General features: G+C 46.0%; 1 protein-coding gene across 6 annotated transcripts in view; it reads left to right on the top strand.

Moving 5' to 3' along the window:
* WWC3 (WWC family member 3) overlaps positions 1-24,148 on the top strand; it is a gene marked incomplete at its 5' end in the record, with an annotated part of 197,980 nt that overhangs the window by 99,506 nt on the left and 74,326 nt on the right. For all 6 annotated transcript variants that reach the window (XM_083362680.1, XM_083362679.1, XM_083362681.1 and 3 more), the window contains one exon: positions 2,795-2,868. In XM_083362680.1, coding sequence (XP_083218806.1) covers positions 2,795-2,868 — 74 coding nt within the window. The remainder of the gene's footprint in view (positions 1-2,794; positions 2,869-24,148) is intronic.

Here is a 24,148-nt window from a genome sequence, read left to right as displayed (position 1 = left end):
ATATGGAACATTCTGTCACTGCTTTGCTGAAGTCATTTTATTTTTACAGCATTCACAAAAACTGTTAGTGATGTTATGCAATCAAACAAGGTCATCTATCCAGAGTTCTTGATAAGCTCATTTTGATTTCTAAGAATGCCTATATTATTTTCATCATGCTCTTTTATTATCTGCTGTAGAATTTTTGTCAAATATTGATGACAGACTGATTGTTTAATAGACAGTCAGTTATTTCCTTCAGTATCCAATTCATCTAAGTTTAGAAATGCAACTTCATTAAAATATGGTTCAGGAAGTGTCAACCTTCAATTCTGCTTCTTCATTTTCCAGTGGCACATGACACTTTTTTTGTAACTTTCAAGAATAAAGTATGGCCCAGTCTAATCTCCTAGGAAAGTAAAACTCTCAACTCAATGTGGCTGAAGTGAAAAGGCACTTTTACTAAGAGATGCTGATTGCAATAGAGTCAGATGGAATCTAAAGTTCCCACGCATCAATATAGAACTAAACTCTTGGTTCCCCCCATCCCTCCCCCCATGTCTGTCCATGTGTAGTCAATCCAGCACTGCCTAGATGTTTTGGGAAAAACTGAGGTGTTTGGGCTCGTGAAATTCCGCTCTCAGGGTAAATGGCCTTGAAGATGCCATCACAAACCGAATTCCAAAACAATATGTTCTTCCTCAGCTGTCAATCTCCCCTCCCAGTTTCCCATTATAAAGGTATATAACTTTATTCAGTGGCGTAGCGTGGGTTGTCAGTACCCGGGGCAAGGCAAGTAATTTGCGCCCCCTAACCCGTGGATTTTAGCACTCGAGTCTCTTCCACTAGCTCAGGAATTCTGGGAGTTGAAGTCCATGAGTCATAAAAGAGCCAAGGTTGCCTACCCCTGAGTTAGGTTCAAGGCAAAAAAGGGTCTCTGGAGAAGAGGGGAAATGCTAGTTTAAAACTGAAACAAGGCAACTTTAAGGTGCCTCAGCTGTGATTTAGGATGAGACAAAGAGAGGACATGGCGTTGAAAATGGTTAATGGGGCATGTTTGTTCCACTCTTAGTGGACGTCAGGATAAACCCCACAAGAGAATGACCATACAACAGATGTGAATAGGCTTGGACTACGTTTGTAGATTGAGTGCATACATCACATGGAGCGATGATGGGCTTCATCAAGATTTATGATCCCACAATTGGCTAGTTTTCTCCATCTTGTCCTAAACCCTGGATACCAACCACGGTTTATGGCTTAGCATGTGGCGTGGGGTTGACCCAACATGTTAGGCGACAAACAGTGACTTCCAACTTACAATGCCTCAGCTTCCCAAGGTTATTCCAAAGCCGGAAAAGCCAACCAACCCACCCTGCAGCTTTGCCTGCTTAGGCTGAACCCCAGGAATTCATACTTGCTGCGGCGCCCGACCTATTTTCTGCCCAGACGCTGGTTATCCAAGCCAAGCCGCCTCCTTCACTTTGGCACCTCACCCCAAATATTCGCCAGCCTGGCTGGAAACTCTTGCTGCTGGCGACGTGTGTCGGGGGGGCGGTCCCGATCGCCTCCTGCAGGGGGAACCGAGTGGCCACAGAGAGTCAATACGGCAGGAGGAGGAGGAGGAGGAGCAGCAGCAGCAAGCAGCCGCAGGTGCAGCAGCTGCAGTTGTTACCTTTACCTCCGGGAAAGGAGGAGACGGGGGCGGGAGCTGGGTCGGGGGGGCGGGCTTGCAGGTTGAGAGCCAAGCGGAGGAGAGCCGCGGCGGGAGAAAGAGAGGGAGGCAAGACACCGCCAAGCCTCCCCACCCCCACCCAAGAAAGGAGGCGATCCGCAGCCGCGAGAGGACGGGATCCCGCTCTGGCTGGGCGCAGCGAATGCGGTTGCTTTCTACGCTCCGCCCGCTCACTCACTCGCTCCTCCGACCCTTGGCGAAGCGGAATCGTCCCCCTCCGGCGAGCTTAATGGGCGCCCCCCCAGATGTTGCGCCCGGTGCGGCCGGCCCCCCCTGCACCCCCCACGCTACGCCACTGACTTTATTGCCCATTTGTTCTCCCTTCCATTCCCTGATTGATGGCAGAATGCCAGTGAGTTGTCAAGCTGAAGGTGGTGAATCTGAGAAAAAGGGAACCAAAACAGAAATTGTGAAGCTCTTCTTTATTACATAATATCTTTATTGAGCAGTAGGTATACTATTAAAATTAGATATTATTTGAACATTTCAAAAGATACTTTTTTGTTATTCTTAACATCCTCTTTTAGTAATAGTTCACTCTGAGCTTTTACTTTTATCATACCAGTCAACATGTGGCAACAGATCAAGATTATTTGTCTATAATCTTCCTTTGTGAGCCTGCCTTGTTTTGTTTCCTTTGTGTCATTTTGTTTCATCCTTTTAAACCTTCATTGAACTTGTTAGAGATCCAGATTGGCTTCAATTTTTTTCTCAATGAAATTGTTTGCACTTGTGCTTCTAGCTCCTTTTTAAGGGACTTCTACACAATGTGAGCTCCTTTTCTTATTAGCTTCTCTTATTCTGAGATCTTGTTAATCATTATTCTCATTATCATTGATCTTTTGGGGGAAATTCAGACTAAATGTATGTGCTCAAATTTAGTGTCTTTCAAAGTCAGGAATTCCAGCATCATACACAGACCCTTTTCTACAGTGTATCTCCTAACTACCTATTCCTCAACTAAATCTTCCCTGCTGATTAATATAAAGTAATAATAGATAATATTTGTATCTTTCTCCATAATTTATTTCTTCTCATGCTCTAATAAGTACTTTCTTGTTTTTCTTTTCTTCACAAAAGCTTGGATTGGAAGATACAACAAGATATCTAGACAAAATGAAACTCATTTGGCAGTATGAAGAGACCAAAAAAAGGTGAATATGTTAAAGTGCTATTTTTAATGTGGCAAATAATCTCTTAGTAGGTCTCACCTTGGTTGGAGTTTTGAATATGTGTGACTAGATATTTAGCATAGTTTAATAATCTGAAGAACCACTAAGCATCTATCCAATACTGCACAATTAAGATTAGACAAATTTTAAAAGTTATACAAAAAAGAAACGCATAAAAGAAATTACATTTTAAGTTTTTGGTTTGGCAAAACGTTTATGTTATAGAGAAAAAAATACTTAAATAAATATGATATTAAAGTGATATTATGAATTGCTTTATATTTTGGCTATAGCTTTTGAGGTAACATCTCTATAGGTCTTGATAGATGAAATAAAAAAGAGCAAATCAAGTTGTAATAAGGGAGTGTGAACATCACATATCACAAACCAAAAAATATATGTGCTTGCTGGACATGGATAGATATGGAATAGGCACCAGTTATATTTCATTGAGGGGATGTGATAATTCAGCAGTTAAAGACACTGAGCTTGTCAGCTGGAAATCTGACAGCCTGGGTTCGGAATCCAAGCACCATATAATGGGTATGCTTCTGTTCCTGCCCCAGCTCTTGCCCACTTACAGTGACGGGAAAAATTATTTGATCCCCTGTTGATATTGTACGTTTGCCCACTGATAAAGAAATGATCAGTCTCTAATTTTAATGGTAGGTTTATTTTAACAGTGAGAGGCAGAATAACAGAAATCCAGAAAAACGCATTTCAAATAAGTTATTAATTGATTTCAATTTAATGACTGAAATAAGGATTTGATGCCTTCGCAAAACATGACTTAGTACTTGGTGGAAAAAGCCTTGTTGGCAATCACAGAGGTCAGACATTTCTTGTAGTTGGCCACCAAGTTTGCACACATCTCAGCAGGGATTTTGTCCCACTCCTCTTTGCAGATCCTCTCCAAGTCATTAAAGTTTCAAGGCTGACATTTGGCAGCTCGAACCTTCAGCTCCCTCCACAGATTTTCTATGGGATTAAGGTCTGGAGACTGCTAGGCCACTCCAGGACCTTAATGTTCTTCTTCTTGAGCCACTCCTTTGTTGCCTTGGCCATGTGTTTTGGGTCATTGTTATACCCATCCATGACCCATTTTCAATGCCCTGGCTAAGGGAAGGAGGTTCTCATCCAAGATTTGATGGTACATGGCCCCATCCATCATCCCTTTGATGCGGTGAAGTTGTCCTGTCCCCTTAGCAGATAAACACCCCCAAAGAATAATGTTTCCACCTGCATGTTTGACAGTAGGGATGGTGTTCTTGGTGTCAGAGGCAGTATTCCTCCTCCTCCTAACATGGCAAGTTGAGTTGGTGCCAAAGATCTTGATTTTGGTCTCATCTGACCACAACAGTTTCACCCAGTTATCCTCTGAATCATTCAGATGGTCATTGGAAAAATTCAGATGGGCCTGGATATGTGCTTTCTTGAGCAGGGGGACCTTGTGGGTGCTGCAGGATTTCAGTCCTTCACGGCGTAGTGTGTTACCAATTGTTTTCCTGGTGACTATGGTCCCAGTTGCTTTGAGATCATTGACAAGATCATCCCGTGTAGTTCTGGGCCAATTCCTCACAGTTCTCATGATGATTGAACCTCCACGAGGTGAGATCTTGCACCGAGGGAGATTGACAGGTTTTTTTTGTGTTTCTTCCATTTGTGAATAATCACACTAACTGGTGTCACCTTTTCACCAGGCTGCTTGGCAATAGTCTTATAGCCCATTTCAGTCTTTTGTAGGTGTACAATTTTGTTCCTGACATCTTTGGACAGCTCTTTGGTCTTGGCCATGGTGGAGAGTTTGGAATCTGATTGATTGATTGCTTCTGTGGACAGGTCTCTTTTATACAGGTAACAAGGTGAGATTAGGAGCACTCCCTTTAAGATAGTGCCCCTAATTTCAGCTTGTTATCTATATAAAAGACACCTGGGAGCCAGAAATCTTGCTGATAGATAGCAGATCAAATACTTACTTCTCTCATTCAGAGGCAAATCAGTTTATAACTTTTTTGAAATGTGTTTTTCTGGATTTTTGTTGTTCTGTCTCTCACTGCTAAAATAAAGCTACCTGTCACGGTTGTGATAGATGAGACCAGTAGGAATAAGAACTCTGAGGCAATTGTTTTCCTCAAAGAACACTTTTAATGGCTACATAGTATTGGCACATTCAAAGGTGAAACCAAGACTGAAAGATTCACACACACCCCAAGTTTACATGGTAAAAAGTTGAACTTCCCACCCCTGTAATATGTCTTAAATCATAACCCCCAATTAACTTCTTTGGCAGGCTTTCTAACAGAAGTCCCAGCCCGCCAAAACCTAGGTAGCTTGACCTTGGTTCCCACAAGAAAGTTATTGCTATGACTAAACCAGAAGAATGCGTCTCCCCCCTCCCATTGCTGTGGCAATCGAAAATGAAGTGAAGATGGCTGCAGCCAAAATCGTTTGAAGGTTTGACAGTTGGATCCTCTAAAGAAGAGAGAAATCCTGTAGGTAAAAAAGGAATTAGAGTCAGGAATCACCCCTAGGCATATTCGGATGCTTATCATAAAATTTGTGTATTAATCTATCAGCTTTTACATCAGCACTTTTTACCCAGGTGGCTTCTGATAGTGGGTACCCTTTCCACTGTACTAGATATTGTAACTTTCCCTTGTGCAACCTTGAATGAAGGATTAGTTTTATTTCATAGTAAGTCTCTCCCTCCACGAGAAGGGGACCTGGTGCCTGCTTGGGAGGAGGTCTCAATGGGGACTCTGTATGGCTTCAATAGGCTGCAGTGAAACACAAGGTGAAATTTCCTTAAAAGGGGTAGGAGCTTTAATTCCACGGTGACTGGGTTTATAATCTGCTCTATGGGGAAGGGTCCAAGAAATTTTGGTCCCAATCTTTTACTAGGCAGCTTGAGTCTTAGATATTTTGTAGAGAGGTAAACCTTTTCACCCACATGAAATGGCCTCTGGGGGGCCCTTCTCTTGTCTGCCTGTTCTTTGTAGAGCAGGGGTGTCCAAACTTTTTTCAAAGAGGGCCAGATTGGATGAAGTGAACATGCTGGAGGGCCGAACATTTTTCCGAACATTCTTTGAACAATTACAATTAAATGCAAATGAATTATTTTATGCCAAGTTAATTGCAAATGGCATACTTTTCATTTTATAACATTAAGATCAACTGACAGCTGAGTTTTCACAATGTATTTTATGTGCAAAACAAGAGGCTTGACAGAACAGTGGAGCCTAAGGGGAGACATACAGGCGCCCTGCCCCCTCTGCTCTCATTCACTCACCTTTGCCTGGAAAAGTTTCTCTCTCGGTCTCATTCACTCATGTTTTCTTTGCAAAAGCTTCTCTCTCGCTCTCTCATTCCCTCACTCTTGCTCCAAAAAGCCTCTTTCATGCTCTCATTCACTCACACTGCTCACAAAACGTTTCTCTCTCGCTCTCATTCACTCACCAACTCAAAAGGCCAGCCGCGGCGCCTCCATTGACTTCCATGGGGATGCTTGGCAATTAAAACCACTCCCACTACTGCTGCTAACTTTTTCACTTGCTGCTTGGTTCCGATTTAACCTGCAGAAACAAATCCCCGAGCCAGCCCCCATGGCAGCAGCGAGCTCCAAGGAGCGGGGCGGCCCAGTGTGCTCGCCGAGACGCTGGAGCGAGATTGCCCCCAACAATCTGAACACGAGATTGGCATTTCTCAGCCCACGCTGATCTCGCGCTTCTTACAATCTCCCTCTCTTTGTTTCAGTTTGCTTTCTACATTTGGGATGAAGACTCGAGGTTCGGCGTTTCTCCGTGCCCGCTGATCAGCGCGTGTGGAGAAATGCCCATTCCCTCTGCTGAGCCATCCCAGTTACTTCCCTGGAGCACCTCCATATCTTGCAAGGGCGCACAGGGAATCCGCGTTTCTCTGCGCTCGCTGATCAGCGCGTGGGGAGAAACGCCCATTCCCTCTGCTGAGCCATCCCAGTTGCTTGCGTTGCAGAAGGCAAGTATTTGGGATGAAGACTCGAGATTCGGCGTTTCTCAGCCCGTGCTGATCTCGCCCTCCTTACAGTCTCCCTCTCTCGAGTCTTCATCCCAAATGCAGAAAGCAAGCTGAAACAAAGAGAGGGAGACTATAAGGAGGGCGAGATCAGCGCAGGTGGAGAAACGCTGAACTCGTGTCTTCGTTCCAAATGATTGCCTTCCGCAATGCAAGCAACTGGGATGGCTCAGCAGAGGGGCATTTCTCCGCACGCAGGAGAGGTTTGTTAGGGAGGCGGTGGTCCGGCGTTGTTTACCTCCTTCCTGTGTGTGTGTGTGTGTGTGTCAGAACTGTGGGGAACAGCTGGTAGAGGTGGCCGTCCGGCGTTCGCCCCCTCCTGTGTGTGTGTGTCGGGCCCACAGAGAGATGCAAACACCAGACTGCCACCACCTCTACCAGCCGTTCCCCGCAGGTCCGAGACACACACACACACACACAAATGAGAGGGGGGAAAATGCCGGACTGCTGCCTCCCTACCAGCCGTTCCCTGCAGGTCCAGCACACACACACACACACATACAAATGAGAGGGGGGAAAATGCCAGACTGCCGCCTCCCTACCAGCCTCCCTACCAGCCGTTTCCCGCAGGTCCGACACACACATACACAAACGAGAGGGGGGAAAATGCCGGACTGCCACCTCCCTACCAGCTGTTCCCCACAGGTCCAACACACACAGTCACAGAGAGAGAGAGAGAGAGAGAGAGAGAGAGAGAGAGAGAGAGAGAGAGAGAGAGAGAGAGAGAGAGAGAGAAGGGGGAAAAGAAGGAGGGGATCTGGCAGCACCCGAGACTCCATATGCTGCTCAGAAACACCCTCTCACCGCCCTCCCTCCTGTGGCAGACAGTCTTCTGCTTGCTGCCCTCAATCAGAAGGGAGGACCGTGGGAGGGCCGCATTTACACAGAGCAGGGAGGGCTGTTAGAGGGCCGTATTAAACCGCCCACCGGGCCGCAAATGGCCCGCGGGCCGGACTTTGGACATGCCTGTTGTAGAGGTTTGAGGCTTTTGTTAGAGCCTCTTTTGCATTGTCTCACATGGTTTTCCAAGAAGTCACCCATTGATCTAAATTTTGAGAAACAGAGGGGTCCTGAGGGAATTCAGGCATGGGAATGAATTCCCTACCAGTAGCTATTTTAAAAGGAGTGAGTCCAGTGCTGCTATGTACTGTATTATTGTAAGCCGCCTCAGCAAAGGGGAGGAGGTCAGCCCATGTTTGTTGGTAATCAACATAACACCTAATATATTGTTCCACCATAGCTTTTTCAGCAGCTCCATTAGTAGACGGATGAAAAGCTGATGACAAACCCTGCATGGACCCAGTCAGTTTCAGAAAGTCTCTCCAGAACTTGGCAGTGAATTGCACCCCCCTATCTGAAATAATCTGCTTTTGAGCTCCATGGAGTCAGTACATACATTTGAGAAACATTTTTGCCAGTTTCTTTGTGGAGGGAAGACTGGTGCAGGCAATGAAGTGAGCTTGCTTAGAAAAAAAGGTCAATCACATTCCATATTACCGTATTTCCTCTACTTTCCGGTAATTCCACAATAAAATCCGTGGCAATTTCTTCCCAGGGTTGGGAAGGGTCTGCAACTCTGCAATAATCCAGGGGGTTTACCTGGATGTTTTTTCATTGTTGCACAAGTCACACAGCTTTTCACATAATTCTCAACGTCTCTCTTTAGACCTGGCCACCAAACCTGCCATCGAATTAGATGCAAAGTTTTTAGGTAGCCAAACTGGACTGCTTGTTTGCTATCATGGCTGCGTTGGAAGGACTGAACTCTGAGGGTTTCTGGTAGATACAGTTTCGACCCCTTCCAAGCCAGCCCGTCCCAACATGTCAGTGTGGTTTTATTTGCCAAGAACCAGGAATCTGTTTTCAACTCCTCCTTTAGCCTGTTTGTTAATGGGCTATCAGGTTCAGTTGAATTTGTCTGTCATGGCCTCCCTATCGTTACTTGAGAGATCGACTCTGGTTGTGGAATAATGGAGTTCACAATCTCCTCTCGACGGCTTTTGTATTAGGGCAATCTGGATAGGATGTCAGCTAGGAATTCTTTTCCTCCTGGGATGTATTTTAGTGTGAAGTTGATGGAATTCACATTTTTAGAGCTTACCATAAAGTTTAGCGCTCAGCAGTTTTCTGAGCACTTCACGTACTAATTTGACATGCTCTACCATGGTCTCTGGGTAGATTAGGATGTCGTCAAGGTAAACTAAAACCCCCTTGTACAGGTGACTATGCAGTACTTGATTTATCAATTGCATGAACACAGCAGGGGCTCCCTGCAGGCCAAAAGGCATGGCATTGAACTGGAAACTCCCCAAGGGACTGTTAAAAGCCATTTTCCACTTGTCTCCTTCCTTGATTCTTACTCGATGATACGTTTCTCTTAGCTCTAATTTATTTTTTATTTATTTTTATTTTAATTCCATTTATATCCCGCCCTTCTCCGAAGACTCAGGGCGGCTTACAAGCTTAGCAGTAGCCTTCATTCTATGTATATGCCTGCTTATTAGGGCTTTCACACACACCTCAAGCGGCATTATTACAAAGTCAGCTTAATTGCCCCCAACAATCTGGGTCCTCATTTTACCTACCTCGGAAGGATGGAAGGCTGAGTCAACCTTGAGCCTGGTGGGATGCGAACCTGCACTAATTGCAGGCAGCTGGTGTTACTTAAGGAGGCATTAGCCCACTGCTCCACCAAGGCTTTTTGTTAAAGTTTTTGGTAAAAACTTTTCCTTTTGCCAAATGAACTAACATGTCCTTTATCAAGGGGAGGGGGTACATATTCTCCACGCTGATACAGTTTAACCCTTTATAGTCCATGCACAGCCTCATAAACGCATCTTTCTTTTCTTTAAACAACACTGGGGTGGCTACCCAGGATTTTGCTGGCTGGATGAATCCTCTGGCTAAGTTCTTATCAATGTATGCTCTCAGTTGTTTCAGTTTGCGGGCAGTTATTGAATACATTTTTGGGTTAGGTAATTTGGCCCCCAGTAAAATCTTGATCCCCTTCATGGATTACTGCCTTGTTGTAGCGAAGGGGCTTGTGTAATTCAATGAAGCTGTGAGCTATGCCGTGCAGGGCCACCCAAGACGGACAGGTCATAGCAGAGAGTTCTGACAAAATGTGATCCACTGGAGAAGGAAATGGCAACCCACTCCAGTATCTTTGCCATGAAAACCCCATGGACAGTACAAAAAGGACCTCCTGGAGGAACGTTTTCCATGGGGTCGTGATGGGTCAGACACGACTTTGCAACTAACAACAACAAAATCTCGATAGTGCAGTCATTGGTTTGGTGGGGAGGCAGGACATGGCATTCCACCTCACTGAATGCTTTTCTATATTCACTTGGGATGATTTGCTCTCCCGGTGGGGAACTCACAGCAGATTTCAAGGTTTCCAGGAGCTTCCCTTGGCTCTCAACTGGGCTACTGATTGGGGTAGGAGGTGAGGGCCCAGTTGTTAATCTTAAAGTCCTCACTCTGTCCTCCCACCAGATCATAGGGCACCATTTGTCAAGCCTGCCCAGCCCCAGAATCACTGCTTCTGTCATTTTGGGGATCACCACAAAACGGATTAGCTCCCAATGCTCCCCTATCTCTGAGTGCACTAGTTCAGTTAGGTGAGTAGCCAGGGCTCCTCCTATGAGAAATCCATTGACCTGCTTAAACCTCATGGGTAGAGGTAGCAGTTTTGCCCTAATGCGCAGTTTCAGTACGGTAGGGAGGTTGATTAAACATTGTGTGCATCCCGAATCAACTAAAATGTTCAAGTTCATCTGAGTCCCTGATTTTGGCACCAATAGAGGCAGAATAGGCTGACTCACCATCGGGTCGTCTTCCCTCCCCATCAACGCTGTTGTATGGATCAGGTGCGGGCAGGCATTCAGTTGATTCCTTTTGCTTCTCCTGGGGAGGAGAGGTGATTTGTACAATTTGCCCCTCGCTGACCCAGTTCGACTTCTCCTGCGCTGGCCGAGGTTGTCTCTTTGGCTTCATGGGAACTGCGGTCACACTTTTCAGAGGAGGGAAAGGAACCAGGCAATCAGCAGCTTGATGCCCAAGTTGCCGACACCTGAAGCACTTGATCTGAGACCCAGCGGGAGCTCCAATGAACCTACGTACTGTGGCAGGTTAGGGGTGCTGCAACGGTTGACCTCTCACCGGATCTCGCCTTGGTTGAGGTCTCGAAGCTGCAGGCTTATGGTACTGTGTCAGCTCGATATCCAAATTTGTAGCCAAACGGTACCAATCATGAAGTTGATTAGGATTACCCCTGCAGATGCATGTCTGGAACAGAACATGGTCTAACCCTGCTTTGAAGTAGTGGATCATTGACTATTCAGGCCACTGCCTGATCCGCCCCGCCACCCTTCAAAATCCTATTATGTACTCTCTTGCGGGCTGACTCCTCTGCTTAACATGCATGTCTTTTTCTGCTTGTACAGCCTGGGATTCATCTTTGAATCTGGCCCTCAACCCATTCGCGAATACATCAAAATTCCATAGCTCAGGTGCCTGTTCCTCTCATAGTCCATCCATCCACTTCGCAGCTTCCCCTTCCAAGTTTGCAGCTACAGCATCAGTCATCTCAGCTTTGTCTAAATAAGCCCGGTGTCATGGTTCCAACAGATGAAACTCTTCAAAGAATTTTGAGGCATTGTTTACCATAAAGAATCTATTTGAGTAGCATAGCATCGGCACTAACATAATCAAAGCCAAAAACTGAGTTCCCCTCCCCTAAGCACATAGTATCAAAGCACAATTCTATCCTCCAGTTAACAGTCATAAATCACATTCCCCAATTGGTTTAAATAAAGCACGGGCTTTCCCTCCAGCTCTCCAGCCTGCCAATTCTTATCATTTCTTATTTCAACAACCTTGGTTCTAACACTAGGTTCAGTATTATTATTAGCTAGACTCCCATGAACATTCCTCCCCCTCTCCCAGCATCATCTTACTCTAAAAGCAAAAAGAAGAAAATGGCTACATTTCCATCTGTTGTCAATGCAAAAACATCCAATGTTAGCAGCATTGACATTCGGCCCCCCTTACAAAAAGGACAAATCCTGTAATGTAAACAAAAGCACATGTTAGGGATTACCTCTCGGTTTATTAGGATGTTTCCTATAGAATCTGTTAATGAGTCCGTCAGCTTTCACGTCCCTAGACTTCACCCAAGTGGCTTCAGACAGCGAATATCCCTTCCATTGTACTAACTACTGCAATTTCCCTTTAAAAATTCTAGAATCAAGAATACGCTTTACTTCATAGTGGGTCTGATCCACCACTACGAGGGGTGTGGGTGCCTTCTTAGGGGGAGGAGGTCTTAGAGTGGAACCTTGAAAAGGTTTCAACAGGCTGCAATGGAAAACAGGGTGAACTTTTCCTAAAAGCTTAGGGAGTTTTAATTCCACTATGACCAGGTAAATTATCTTTACAATGGGGAAAGACCCTAAGAATTTCAGTCCTAATTTCTTAACTGGGTAACTTGAGCTGCAAGTTGACAGATAAACCTTTTCCCCAACTTGGAATGTTCTTTGAGGAGCCCTTTTTAAAATCTGCCTGCTTTTTATAGGTCTCAGAAGCGTTTTTTAAAGCAGTCTTCATGGCTTTCCATACTTCTTCCCACCCCCTCACCCATTGATCGAGTGAGATGTGGAGGGCACCTGGGGGTATTCGGGAATTGGGCTGAACTCTTTCCCTGTGGCTACTCTAAAAGGCATGAAGCCAGTGCTGCTGTGTACAGAGTTATTGTAAGCCACCTCTGCAAGGGAGGGTCAGTCCAGTTGGTTTGTTGATAGGAAACATAGCATCTAAGATATTGTTCCACCATTGAGTTAGCGGATTCAGCGGTTCCATTGGTGGAAGGATGAAAAGCAGATGATAGACCTTGAGATTATCCAATTAGTGTAAGAAAACTTCTCCAAAATGTAGCTGTGAACTGCACCCCCCTGTCTGAAATTATTTGTTTAGGGGCACCATGCAGCCAGTAGATGTGCTTTAAGAACAATTTAGTCAGTCGTTCGGCAGACGGGAGCCCTTTGCAGGTGATGAAGTGAGCCTGGTTTGAAAACAGATCTATGACAGTCCAGATGACTGTATTCCCTCTTGTTGTTGTTAGCTGCGAAGTCGTGTCCGACCCATCGCGACCCTATGGACAACATTCCTCCAGGCCTTCCTGTCCTCTACCATCTTCTGGAGTCCATTTAAGCTCACGCCTACTGCTTCAGTGACTCCATCCAGCCACCTCATTCTCTGTCGTCCCCTTCTTCTATTGCCCTCGATCTTTCCCAGCATTAGGCTCTTCTCCAGTGAGTCCTTCCTTCTCATTAGGTGGCCAAAGTACTTGAGTTTTAGCTTCAGAATCTGGCCTTCTAAAGAGCAGTCAGGATTGATCTCCTCTAGGACTGACCGGTTTGATCGCCTTGCAGTCCAAGGGACTCGCAGGAGTCTTCTCCAGCACCACAGTTCAAAGGCCTCAATTCTTTGGCGCTCAGCCTTTCTTATGGTCCAACTTTCACTGCCATACATTGCAACTGGGAAGACCATAGCCTTGACTATACGCACTTTTGTTGACAGGGTGATGTCTCTGCTTTTTAGTGTGCTGTCTAGATTTGCCATGGCTTTCCTCCCCAGGAGCAAGCGTCTTTTAATTTCTTGGCTACAGTCCCCATCTGCAGTGATCTTGGAGCCCAGGAAAATAAAATCTGTCACTACCTCCATTTCTTCCCCATCTATTTGCCAGGAATTGAGAGGGCCAGATGCCATGATCTTGGTTTTCTTAATGTTAAGTTTCAACCCAAGTTTCCCTCTACTTTCAGGTAAATCTACTATAAAATCCATAGCAATTTCTTCCCATGGTTGAGTCTGCCACCGGTTGCAATAACCCAGGGGTTTCCCTGGAATTCTTTTCATGGTGGCACATACAGTACAACTCCTGACATAGTTTTCCACATCCCATTTCAATCCTACCCACCAGAACTGCCGGCGGATGAGATGTAGAGTTTTTAAATATCCAAAGTGCCTGTTTCACGTCATGGCCGTGTTGGAGAGCGTTAAGACGGGGGGTTTCTTGCAAGTATAACTTTCCCCCCTTGTAAGCCAAACCATCCCTGCATGTTAGGGAGGTTTGATTGTCTGCACCATTGATCGGTGAGGAGCTCTTGTTTTATTTTCTTTGCCCCAGGGTCATCAGGGTTAGGGGGCCTGTGAGGCGTGAGATGAGCAGCAGTTTGTGCATTGGAGATAATTGCCTCGTTAACTTCTTCACACTGGTTTTTCTACAGGGACAGTCTGGATAGAGCATAAACTAGGAAGTTTTTCCCTCCTGGTATGTACTTTAGAGTTAAGTTAAAATGGATAAAGTACTGTGCCCATCGCACTTGTTTCAGGAACAATTTGCGGGGAGTTTTCAGTGCTTCTAGATTTTTGTGATCAGTCCATAGTTCAAAAGGCACCTTGCTCCCTTCTAGATAGTGCCTCCAATTTAATAGAGCCCAGTGGATTGCAAAAGCCTCTTTTTTCCCACATTGCTTACCTCCTCTCGCTCTCAGTAATTTTTTTCAAGGCGTAGGCACAGGGTTATAGGGTCCCACTTTGGTTCTTTTGGAGTAGTACAGCTCTGATGGTCACGTCACTGGTGTTAGCTTGAATTACAAAGGGCTTCCCTGGGCAGGGGTGCTTTAGGACTGGAAAAACAGCAAATAGTCTTTTTAGGTTCTTAAAAGCAGTTTGACAGCTCATGGTCCATGCTAGTGGTTGGCCCAGTCACGGATTCTCTCCCCCTTTGCCTGTTTTTAGTAATTCCATAAGTGGTAAGGCAATCTCGGCAAAGGAGGGGCTGGGGGTTCCCCTTGTCAGGAGTTGATGGCTGCCTCGTCGATCCTCCTGATAGCTAGCATATGGGGAAGGATTGGTCTCTGCTTCTCATATCTAGCTCTTCAGACCTCTCCACCAACTTCTCCACTGACTGACTATTTAATTTTAATTTAATTTAATAATATTTCTATACCGCCCTTCTCCCGAAGGACTCAGGGCGGTGAACAGGGCAAGAATAAAAATACAGGATTACAAAAGTTAAAAAATAATTAAATACATGCCCATATACTAAAAATACATCTTAAAACCCCAGTAAAATGACAATAACAACCCCCCCAGTCCCCTCATCAGGCCAGGCCAGCTTGTTCAAAAAAGTATGTTTTTAGCTCGCGGCGAAAGGAGCGAAGATCGGGCGCCGTCCGGAGCTCCACCGGTAGCTGATTCCATAGCTCCGGGGCGCCCACAGAGAAGGATCTCCCCCTGGGGGCCACCAATCGACATTCTCTGACCGGTGGCACCCTGAGGAGACCCTCTCTGTGGGAACGCACAGGGCGGAGGGAAGTTGATGCCGGCAGCAGGTGTTCCTCAAGGTACTGCGGCCCCCTGCCATGTAGGGCTTTGAACACCATTACTAGTACCTTGAATCTCACCCGGAAGACAACTGGTAACCAATGCAGCTCACGGAGCAGAGGTGTGACATGGGAGTATCGGGAGACTCCCAACACAACTCTCGCGGCTGCATTCTGTACCAGTTGGAGCTTCCGGGTGGTCCTCAAGGGCAGTCCCATGTAGAGAGTGTTGCAGTAGTCTAGTCGAGAGGTCACGAGCGCGTGAGTGACCGTGCATAGATCATCCCGGCTTAGATAGGGCCGCAACTGGCGCACCAGGCGAACCTGGGCGAAAGCCCCCCTAGTCACAACCCCTATGTGGTCTTCCAAGATGAGCCGTGAATCTAGGAGGACTCCCAAGTTGCGAGCCCTATCTACGGGGGGTAATAGTTCACCCCCCATAGAGAGAGGTGGAATATCCGATTCAACCCGGGATGAAGGTATGCAAAGCCACTCAGTCTTGTCAGGGTTGAGTTGAAGTCTGTTCCTCCCCATTCAGACCCGAACCGCCTCCAGGCAACGGGACATCACGTTGAGGGCATCACTGGGTGGTTTGGGGTCGAAAGGAAAAGTTGGGTATCATCAGCATACTGATGATACCCAACTCCAAAACCACGAATGATCTCACCCAGCGGTTTCATATAGATGTTGAACAGGAGAGGCGAGAGGACCGACCCCTGAGGAACTCCACAAACGAGAGACCTCGCGGTCGACCTCTGCCCTCCTGCCAACACCGACTGCGAACGTCCCTGGAGATAGGAGGAGAACCACTGTAAGACCGTGCCTCCCACTCCCAATCCCCTGAGACGCCGCAGCAAGATACCATGGTCGATGGTATCGAAAGCCGCTGAGAGGTCTAATAGGACTAGAACAGAGGAATATCCCCTGTCCCGAGCCCTCCAGAGATCATTCACCAGCGCGACCAATGCCGTCTCCGTGCTGTGCCCGGGCCTGAAACCCGATTGGTACGGGTCTAGATAATCCGCTTCATCCAGGACCAGAGGGAGCTGATGCGCCACCACACTCTCAACAACCTTCACAAGAAAGCGAAGGTTGGAGACGGGACGAAAGTTGTTCAATACAGCTGGGTCCAAGGCAGGCTTCTTGAGGAGAGGCCTCACCACTGCCTCTTTCAAGACGGCGGGGAAGCTACCCTCATTCAAAGAAGCCGATATAACTGCCTGGAACCAGCTGCGTGTCCTCTCCCGGGCTGCATAAACCAGCCAGGAAGGGCACGGGTCCAATAAACATGTGGTGGAGCTCAGCCTCCCCATAATCCTGTCCACTTCCTCCGGAGTCACAGAATCAAACTCCTCCCAGGTAATATCGACAAGACCGCCCGCGTCCTGCTCGCCAGACTCTGCCCAGTCAGAGTCCAGACCGGTCCGAATCCGAGCGATTTTGTCCGACAGATGTTGGTTAAACTCCTCGGCACGACCCTGCAAGGGTTCTTCCCTCACCTCTTGATTCAGGAGGGAGCGAGTCACCCTAAACAGGGCGGCCGGGCGATTATCTGCGGACGCGATAAGGGTGGCGAAGTGGTTAGACCTCGCCTCCCTTATCGCAGCGAGATAAGACCTAGTATAGGCTCTTAGTCGCAATCGATCGGATTCGGATCGGCTGGATCTCCAACCGCTCTCTAGGCCCCGTCTCCGACGCTTCATCTCCCGGTGCTCCACGGAGAACCATGGAGCTCGACGGGATCTGCACCGGGTCAGGGGCCGCAGGGGTACAACTCAGTCAAGAGCCTCAGTGGCTGCCCTTTCCCAGGCTTCCACTAAGGCATCTGCCGAGCTGTGAGCAAGGGAGGCAGGTGGGGACCCCAGCGCCGCCTGGAACCTCTGGGGATCCATTAAGTGTCTGGGGCGGTACCATTTAATTGGTTCCACACACCCACACACCGCTCTAGACAGGTACTTCCATTCACCCGAGTCCTCAAGCGGTAGATGATTTTGTAGTTCTTCACTGGTCTGGGGAACGTGACGTGTAGGAATCCCTTCATGGTAGCTCAACCTTGTCTGCCTTTGAAGCACTTGAGGCTGGCAAGGCCATCTCGAGGCATCTGGAGTCTCCACTGGGCTGGGCCTATTACGACGACCAGATCAGCTGTCCTCACGGCTTGAACATTGCCCCCAGCTGGGAGGCCTGAAAAAGCTACTTCTCCACCGGCGTGCTGGCTGTCACTCTCCCCCCCCCCCGAGTAACAGCCGCTGCCGGGATGCTGGCTTCAGGGATTCTCCCCTTCTTCATGCTGATATCTTCCCCGGATCTTTGTCATCTCATCCCTCAATTCTAGGGACAGTGACTGGGGCTCGGGACCCTAAGATAGTTAGGAAAAAGTTGGGAGTTTTTGGCTTAATGTCATGGTTCCGACAGATGAAACTCTTCAAAGAACTTCAAGGCATTGTTTGCCTTTGTTGATGTTGTTCTTAGTTGCGAACTCGTGTCTGACTCATCGCGACCCCATGGACAACATTCCTCCAGGCCTTCCTGTCCTCTGCCATCTTCTGGAGTCCATTTAAGTTCACTCCTGCTGCTTCAGTGACTCCATCCAGCCACCTCATTTTCTGTCATCCCTTTCTTCTGTTGCTCTCAATCTTTCACAGCATTAGGCTCTTCTCCAGTGAGTCCTTCCTTCTCATTAGGTGGCCAAGATATTTGAGTTCCAACTTCAGAATCTGGCCTTCCAAAGAGCAGTCAGGGTTGATCTCCTCTAGGACTGACCAGTTTGAACGCCTTGCAGTCCAAGGGACTCGCAGGAGTCTTCTCCAGGACCATAGTTCAAAGGCCTCAATTCTTTGGTGCTCAGCCTTTCTTATGTTCCAACTTTCACAGCCATACATTGTAACTGGGAAAACCATGGCCTTGACTATACACACTTTTGTTGGCAGGGTGATGTCACTGCTCTTTAGTATGCTGTCTATATTTGCCATAGCTTTCCTCCCCAGGAGCAAGGGTCTTTTAATTTCTTGGCTGCAGTCCCCATCTATGGGGGTCTTTGGAGCCCAGGAAAATAAAATCTGTCAGTGCTCTATTTCTTCCCCATCTATTTGCCAGGAATTGAGAGGGCCATATGCCATGATCTTGGTTTTCTTAATGTTGAGTTTCAAGCCCACGTTTGCACTCTCCTTCTTCACCCTCATCAAGAGGCTCTTTAGTTCTTCTTCACTTTCTGCCATTAGAGTGGTACCATCTGCATATCTTAGGTTTTTGTATTTCTCCCGGCAATCTTAATTCCAACTTTTGATTCATCTAGCCCAGCCTTTCTCATGATGTGCTCTGCATATGTTAAATAGGCAGGGTGACAGTATACACCCTTGCCGGACTCCTTTCCCAATTTTGAACCAGTCAGTGGTTCCGTGTCCAGTTCTCACTGTTGCTTCTTGACCAGCATATAGGTTTCTCAAGGGACAAGATTGTCTGGTACTCCCATCTCTTTAAGAACTTGCCACAGTTTGTTGTGATCCACACAATCAAAGCCTTTACATAGTCAATGAAGCAGAAGTAGATGTTTTTCTGGAACTCCCTAGCTTTTTCCATTATCTAGCATATGTTAGCAATTTGATCTCTTGTTCCTCTGCCTCTTCAAAATCCTGCCTGTACTTCTGGTAGTTCTTGATCCACATACTGCTGGAGTCTAGCTTGTAGGATTTTAAGCATAACTTTACTAGCATGTGAAATGAGTACAATGGTGTGATAGTTTCAACATTATTTGGCTTTGCCTTTCTTTGGAATTGGAATGTAAACTTTTCTTTTCCAATCCTGTGGCCACTGTTGAGTTTTCCAAATTTGCTGGCAAATTGAGTGTAGCACTTTTACTGCATCGTCTTTTAAGATTTTGAATAGCTCAGCTGGAATATTCTCACCTCCACTAGCTTTGTTGTTGTTCAGATTTCCTAAGGCCCATTTCACTTCACATTCTAGGATGTCTGGCTCGGGGTCACTGACCACCTCATCGTCGTTATCTGGGACATTAAGCTCATTCTTATATAGTTCTTCTATGTAGTTTTGCCACCTCTTCTTAATCTCTTCTGCCTCTGCTAGGTCTTTGCCATTTTGGTCCATTATCATCTGCATCTTTGCATGAAACGTTCCCTGCATCTCTCCAATTTTCTTGAAGAGATCTCTGGTCCTCCCTATTCTATTGTTTTCTTCTATTTCTTTGCACTGTTCATTTAAGAAGGCATTCTTATCTCTTCTAGCTATTCTCTGGAATTCTGCATTCAATTGGGTATATCTTTCTCTTTCTCCCTTGCCTTTCGCTTCCCTTCTTTCCTCAGTTATTTGCAAAGCTTCCCCAGACAGCCATTTTGCTTTCTTGCATTTCTTTTTCTTTGGGATGGTTTTAGTTGCTACCTCTTGTACAATGTTGCGAACCTCCATCCATAGTTCTTCAGGCACTCTGTCTATCAGATCTAATTCCTTAAATCTATTCGTCACCTTTACTGTGTATTTATCAGGGATATGATTTTGTTCATACCTGAGTGGCCTAGTGCTTTTCCCTACTTTCTCCAAATTAAGCCTAAACTTTGCAACAAGAAGCTCATGGTCTGAGCCACAGTCAGCTCCTGGTCTTGTTTTTACTGACTGTATATAGCTTCTCCATCTTTGGCTGCAGAGCACATAGTCAATCTGATTTCTGTGTTGACCCTGTGGTGATGTCCATGTGTAGAGCCATCTCTTGGGTTGTTGGAAAAGAGTGTTTGCTATGACCATCATATTCTCTTGACAAAATTCTATCAGCCTGTGCCCTGCTTCATTTTGTACTCCAAGGCCAAACTTGCCTGTTATTCTGGTTATCTTTTGGCTTCCTACTTTAGCATTCCAATCCCCCATGATGATAAGGACATCATTTTTTGGTGTTAATTCCATAAGGTGCTGTAGGGCTTCATAGAACCGGTCAATTTCATCCTCTTCAGCTCCAGTGGTTGGGGCATAGACTTGGCCTACTGTGATATTGAATAGTTTGCCTTGAATTCACACTGAGATCATTCTGTCATTTTGGGGATTGTATCCCAGTATTGCTTTTCCTACTCTTTTATTGACTATGAAGGCTACTCCATTTCTTCTGAGACATTCTTGCCCGCAGTAGTATACCTGATGGTCATCTGAATTAAACTCACCCATTCCTGTCCATTTTAATTTGCTGATTCCTAAGATGTCGATGTTCAGTCTTGTCATCTCTTGTTTGACCACGTCCAAATTGCCTTGATTCATGGATCTTACATTCCAGGTTCCTATGGAGAATAAATCTTTACAGCAGCAGACTTTCCTTTCATCACTAGATGAATCCACAACTGAGCGTCCCTTCGGCTTTGGCACAATCACTTCATTCTTTCTGGCACTACTAGTACTAGCCCTCTGCTCTTCCACAGTAGCATATCTTTCTGCCTTTTGGTACTGTCAATCGGATTTTTATGGCAAAGATACTGGAGTGGGTTGCCATTTCCTTCTCTAGTGGATCACATTTTTCCTGAACTCTCTGGTATGACCTCTCTGTCTTGGGTGGCCCTGCACGGCATAGCTTATAGCTTTATTTATGGAAGCCCCTTTGCCACGACAAGCCAGTAATCCATAAAGGGGTTGTTTACCTTAAAGAATCTTTATTTGAGTAGCCGAGCATCAGCACTAATATAATCGAAGCCAAAAACTGAGTTCCCCTCCCCTGAGCACATAGTATAAAACAACAATTCCCTCCTCCAGTTAACTGTCATAAATCAACATTCCCCAATTAGTTTAAAGCATGGGCTTCCCCTCCATCTCTCCAGCCCACCAATTCTTATCATCTCTTATTTCAACAACCTTGGTTCTCACACTAGGTTCAGTGTTATTATGTCTAGCTAGACTCCCATGCACATCTCCCCCCAGCATTATTTAACTCTAAAAGCAAAATGAAGAAAATGGCTGTATTTTCATCTGTTATCAATTCAAAAACATCTGATGTTAGCAGCATTGACACCCGGTCATAACAAATCACATGAGACCATACCTGGTTCATGAAAATAGTCACCTTCTCAGGGTCTCCCATCAAATGTGAGCTTGAGGGTCAGTGGATGAGCACAATGGCAATCCAAAGAGCCTGCAGTAAGCCAGGCAACTGTAGTTGGGGCTGCTGAAATCCGCCCCCCCATGGAAATCCCCTGGCGGAGGTCATGGGCTGGCAGGGTGCTGATGGTGGTCAGGACTGGCACAGCACCAATAGGGATCGTGATCAACTGGCCATTGGTGGTGATCTGGGCTGGCCACTGCCACTGCTGCTCAGGGCTGCCATAGCGCCGATAGTGGTCAGGGCTTTTCGGGCATTGGTAGCAATCAGGACTAAGAGAATGGCGGTGTCTCGTTTGGCTAGCGGGATGCCTACATCAATTGAGGCTGGCAGACCGCCGGTAATATTCAGGACTAACCTATTGCTGAGTTCGATCTGGGCTGGTATGGTGCCAGCAGCGGTCGGCTCCACCAAGTCCACTGGGCTCGATGTCAGGTGAAGCTTCAGTAGTGGGGAGGTGGCCCGCTCAATCACAATAGGACTGGGACTTCACCAGGGTGACAGAGGTTCACATGACTGCTTGTTTTCTCGCCCTACTGAGGTCTCCTGGCATGTGGCCTGTCCTTCTTTGCCCATCTCCATCCTGTCAAACATCTCCCTCAAACGTTCCACCGAATGGCTGTGGATTGCAGTCAGATACTTTCACTCTCCAGGTTTGTCCCAGGTGGCCGGTCGTTTAGCTTTCATTGTTACAGGTGAATGGAAACCTTGCAATGAGATCAGTGGGTACTCGACCTCTGCTGCTTTCAGCATGCTCTTCAGTGGTAGGGCAGTATCTGACTGCCAGGTCCCCCTGAGGACAATTGCTTCTTCCCTCTGAGTCAGCTTCTCCAACAGGACTTCACGGGCCTTTGGTCTCGTTCCAGCTGCTAGGACCACACTCTCCACCAAAGCAGCAGCCTGCATCCCATCTGTCGCTGCTCCAAGGCTCAAGATTGACTCCCCTTTCTTTTCCATCTCTGCATCTTTCCTGAATTTTATCATCCTCCCAAGGTTTAGGTTGGTGACCGGAGCTCAGGACCCCTTGGGTTATTGAATTTTGGGGTCTTGGTTTAATGTCATTGTTCTGATAGATGAGACCAGTAGGAATAAGAACTCTGGGGCAATTGCTTTCCTCAAAGAACACTTTTAATGGCTATATAGTATCGGCACATACAAAGGTGAAACCAAGACTGAAAGTTCTCCCTCCCCAAGGTTACATGGTAACAAGTTGAACTTCCCACCCCTGTTATATGTCATAAATCACAATCCCCAGTTAACTACTTTGGCGGGCTTTCTAACGGAAGTCCCAGCCCGCCAAAACCTAGGTAGCTTGACCTTGGTTCCCACAAAAAAGTTATTGTTATGACTAAACCAGAAGAATGCATCTCTCCCCTCACATTGCTGTGGCAACCGAAAATGAAGTGAAGATGGCTGCAGCCAAAATCGTTTGAAGGTTTGACACTACCATTAGAATTATATACTGATCCTTTCTTTGTCGATGGGCAAACGTTCAAAATCAGTAGGGGATCAAATACATTTTTCCCTCACTGTAGCAGTTCGAAAGCAGGCAAATGAGAGTAGATTAGTAGATACCACTTTGTGTTCCATATGCATTTGGTGTATAGCCATGCTGGCCACATGACCACGGAAAATTTCTTTGGACAACGCTGGCTCCATCACTCAAGAAATGGAGATGTGTCTAGAATTGGACGCAACTAGACAGGGAAACCTTTAATTTCTACTTATATTTTGTTAGAAGATTACTCAGTTGCCCTGGTGGAAAATGGTATGGTATTCAAAATGCATCTATTAGACAGAATGTTTTCATACCCCTAGCCTATGGTAGAAGTTGCCTCATTCAGTTCATTCCTTTATAAATATATTGGTAATTTCATTGAATATCCCACTGAATTTATACAGATAGTTTGCATCACTCATTCCAGAAATGTCTAAGAAAATAATATAAGTATCACTTACAATTCCAGTTAACATTGAAGTGTCAGGTTGACAGCAAAATACAAGTCCTTAAGCTGGAAAAATGGGAAAAGAATAAAATAGGACTCATTTGAGATATAAGTATGAAAAGGAAATCAAGATTTATACAAAACTGCTAGTAGTAAATGTTTGTATATTTTGTAAGCCTGGTGGTGTTTTTCTGTCATAACACTATCTATCTATCTATCTATCTATCTATCTATCTATCTATCTATCTATCTATCTATCTATCTATCCACACACACACACACACACACACACACACATATATACATATATATATATACACACACACACATATATATACATATACATATGTATATATATATATGTGTGTGTGTGTGTGTGTGTTGTGTGTACGCTGTTAAAAAGTATTATTTTTAATTGTAATTTTATATTTGTCTCTTTCATCTGTTCAAAAATGTAATGTTTACAAAGGTATAACATGGTCTTTAAACTTTAAATCAAAGAGCTAAGTCACATTTGTTTCTCCTAGGTCACAGGTCAGCAACCCATGGCTCTGGAGCCGCATGTGACTCTTTCAGCCTTCTACTGCAGCTCCCAGTCCTCTGCCATTCGCAGAGATAGAGAGACATAGACAGAGAGAGGCACTTGCGCTTCCCTTCTCTCTCTCTCTCTCTTTCTGGAGGGGGGCTTTAAGGCTGCAGACCTTCTGGACCTCCATCTTCTTGCAGGTTCCAACCAACTGCCTTGTATCTCACCGTGGTCCATGGGCTGTAATCAAAATACCTGCAGTTGG

This window comes from Vipera ursinii (assembly GCF_947247035.1).
Source record: "Vipera ursinii genome assembly, chromosome: 4".
In the NCBI taxonomy this organism is placed as follows: Eukaryota; Metazoa; Chordata; class Lepidosauria; order Squamata; family Viperidae; genus Vipera; species Vipera ursinii.
Note: the sequence above shows the minus strand (reverse complement) of the source record. Positions and strands in the feature narration are given on the sequence as shown.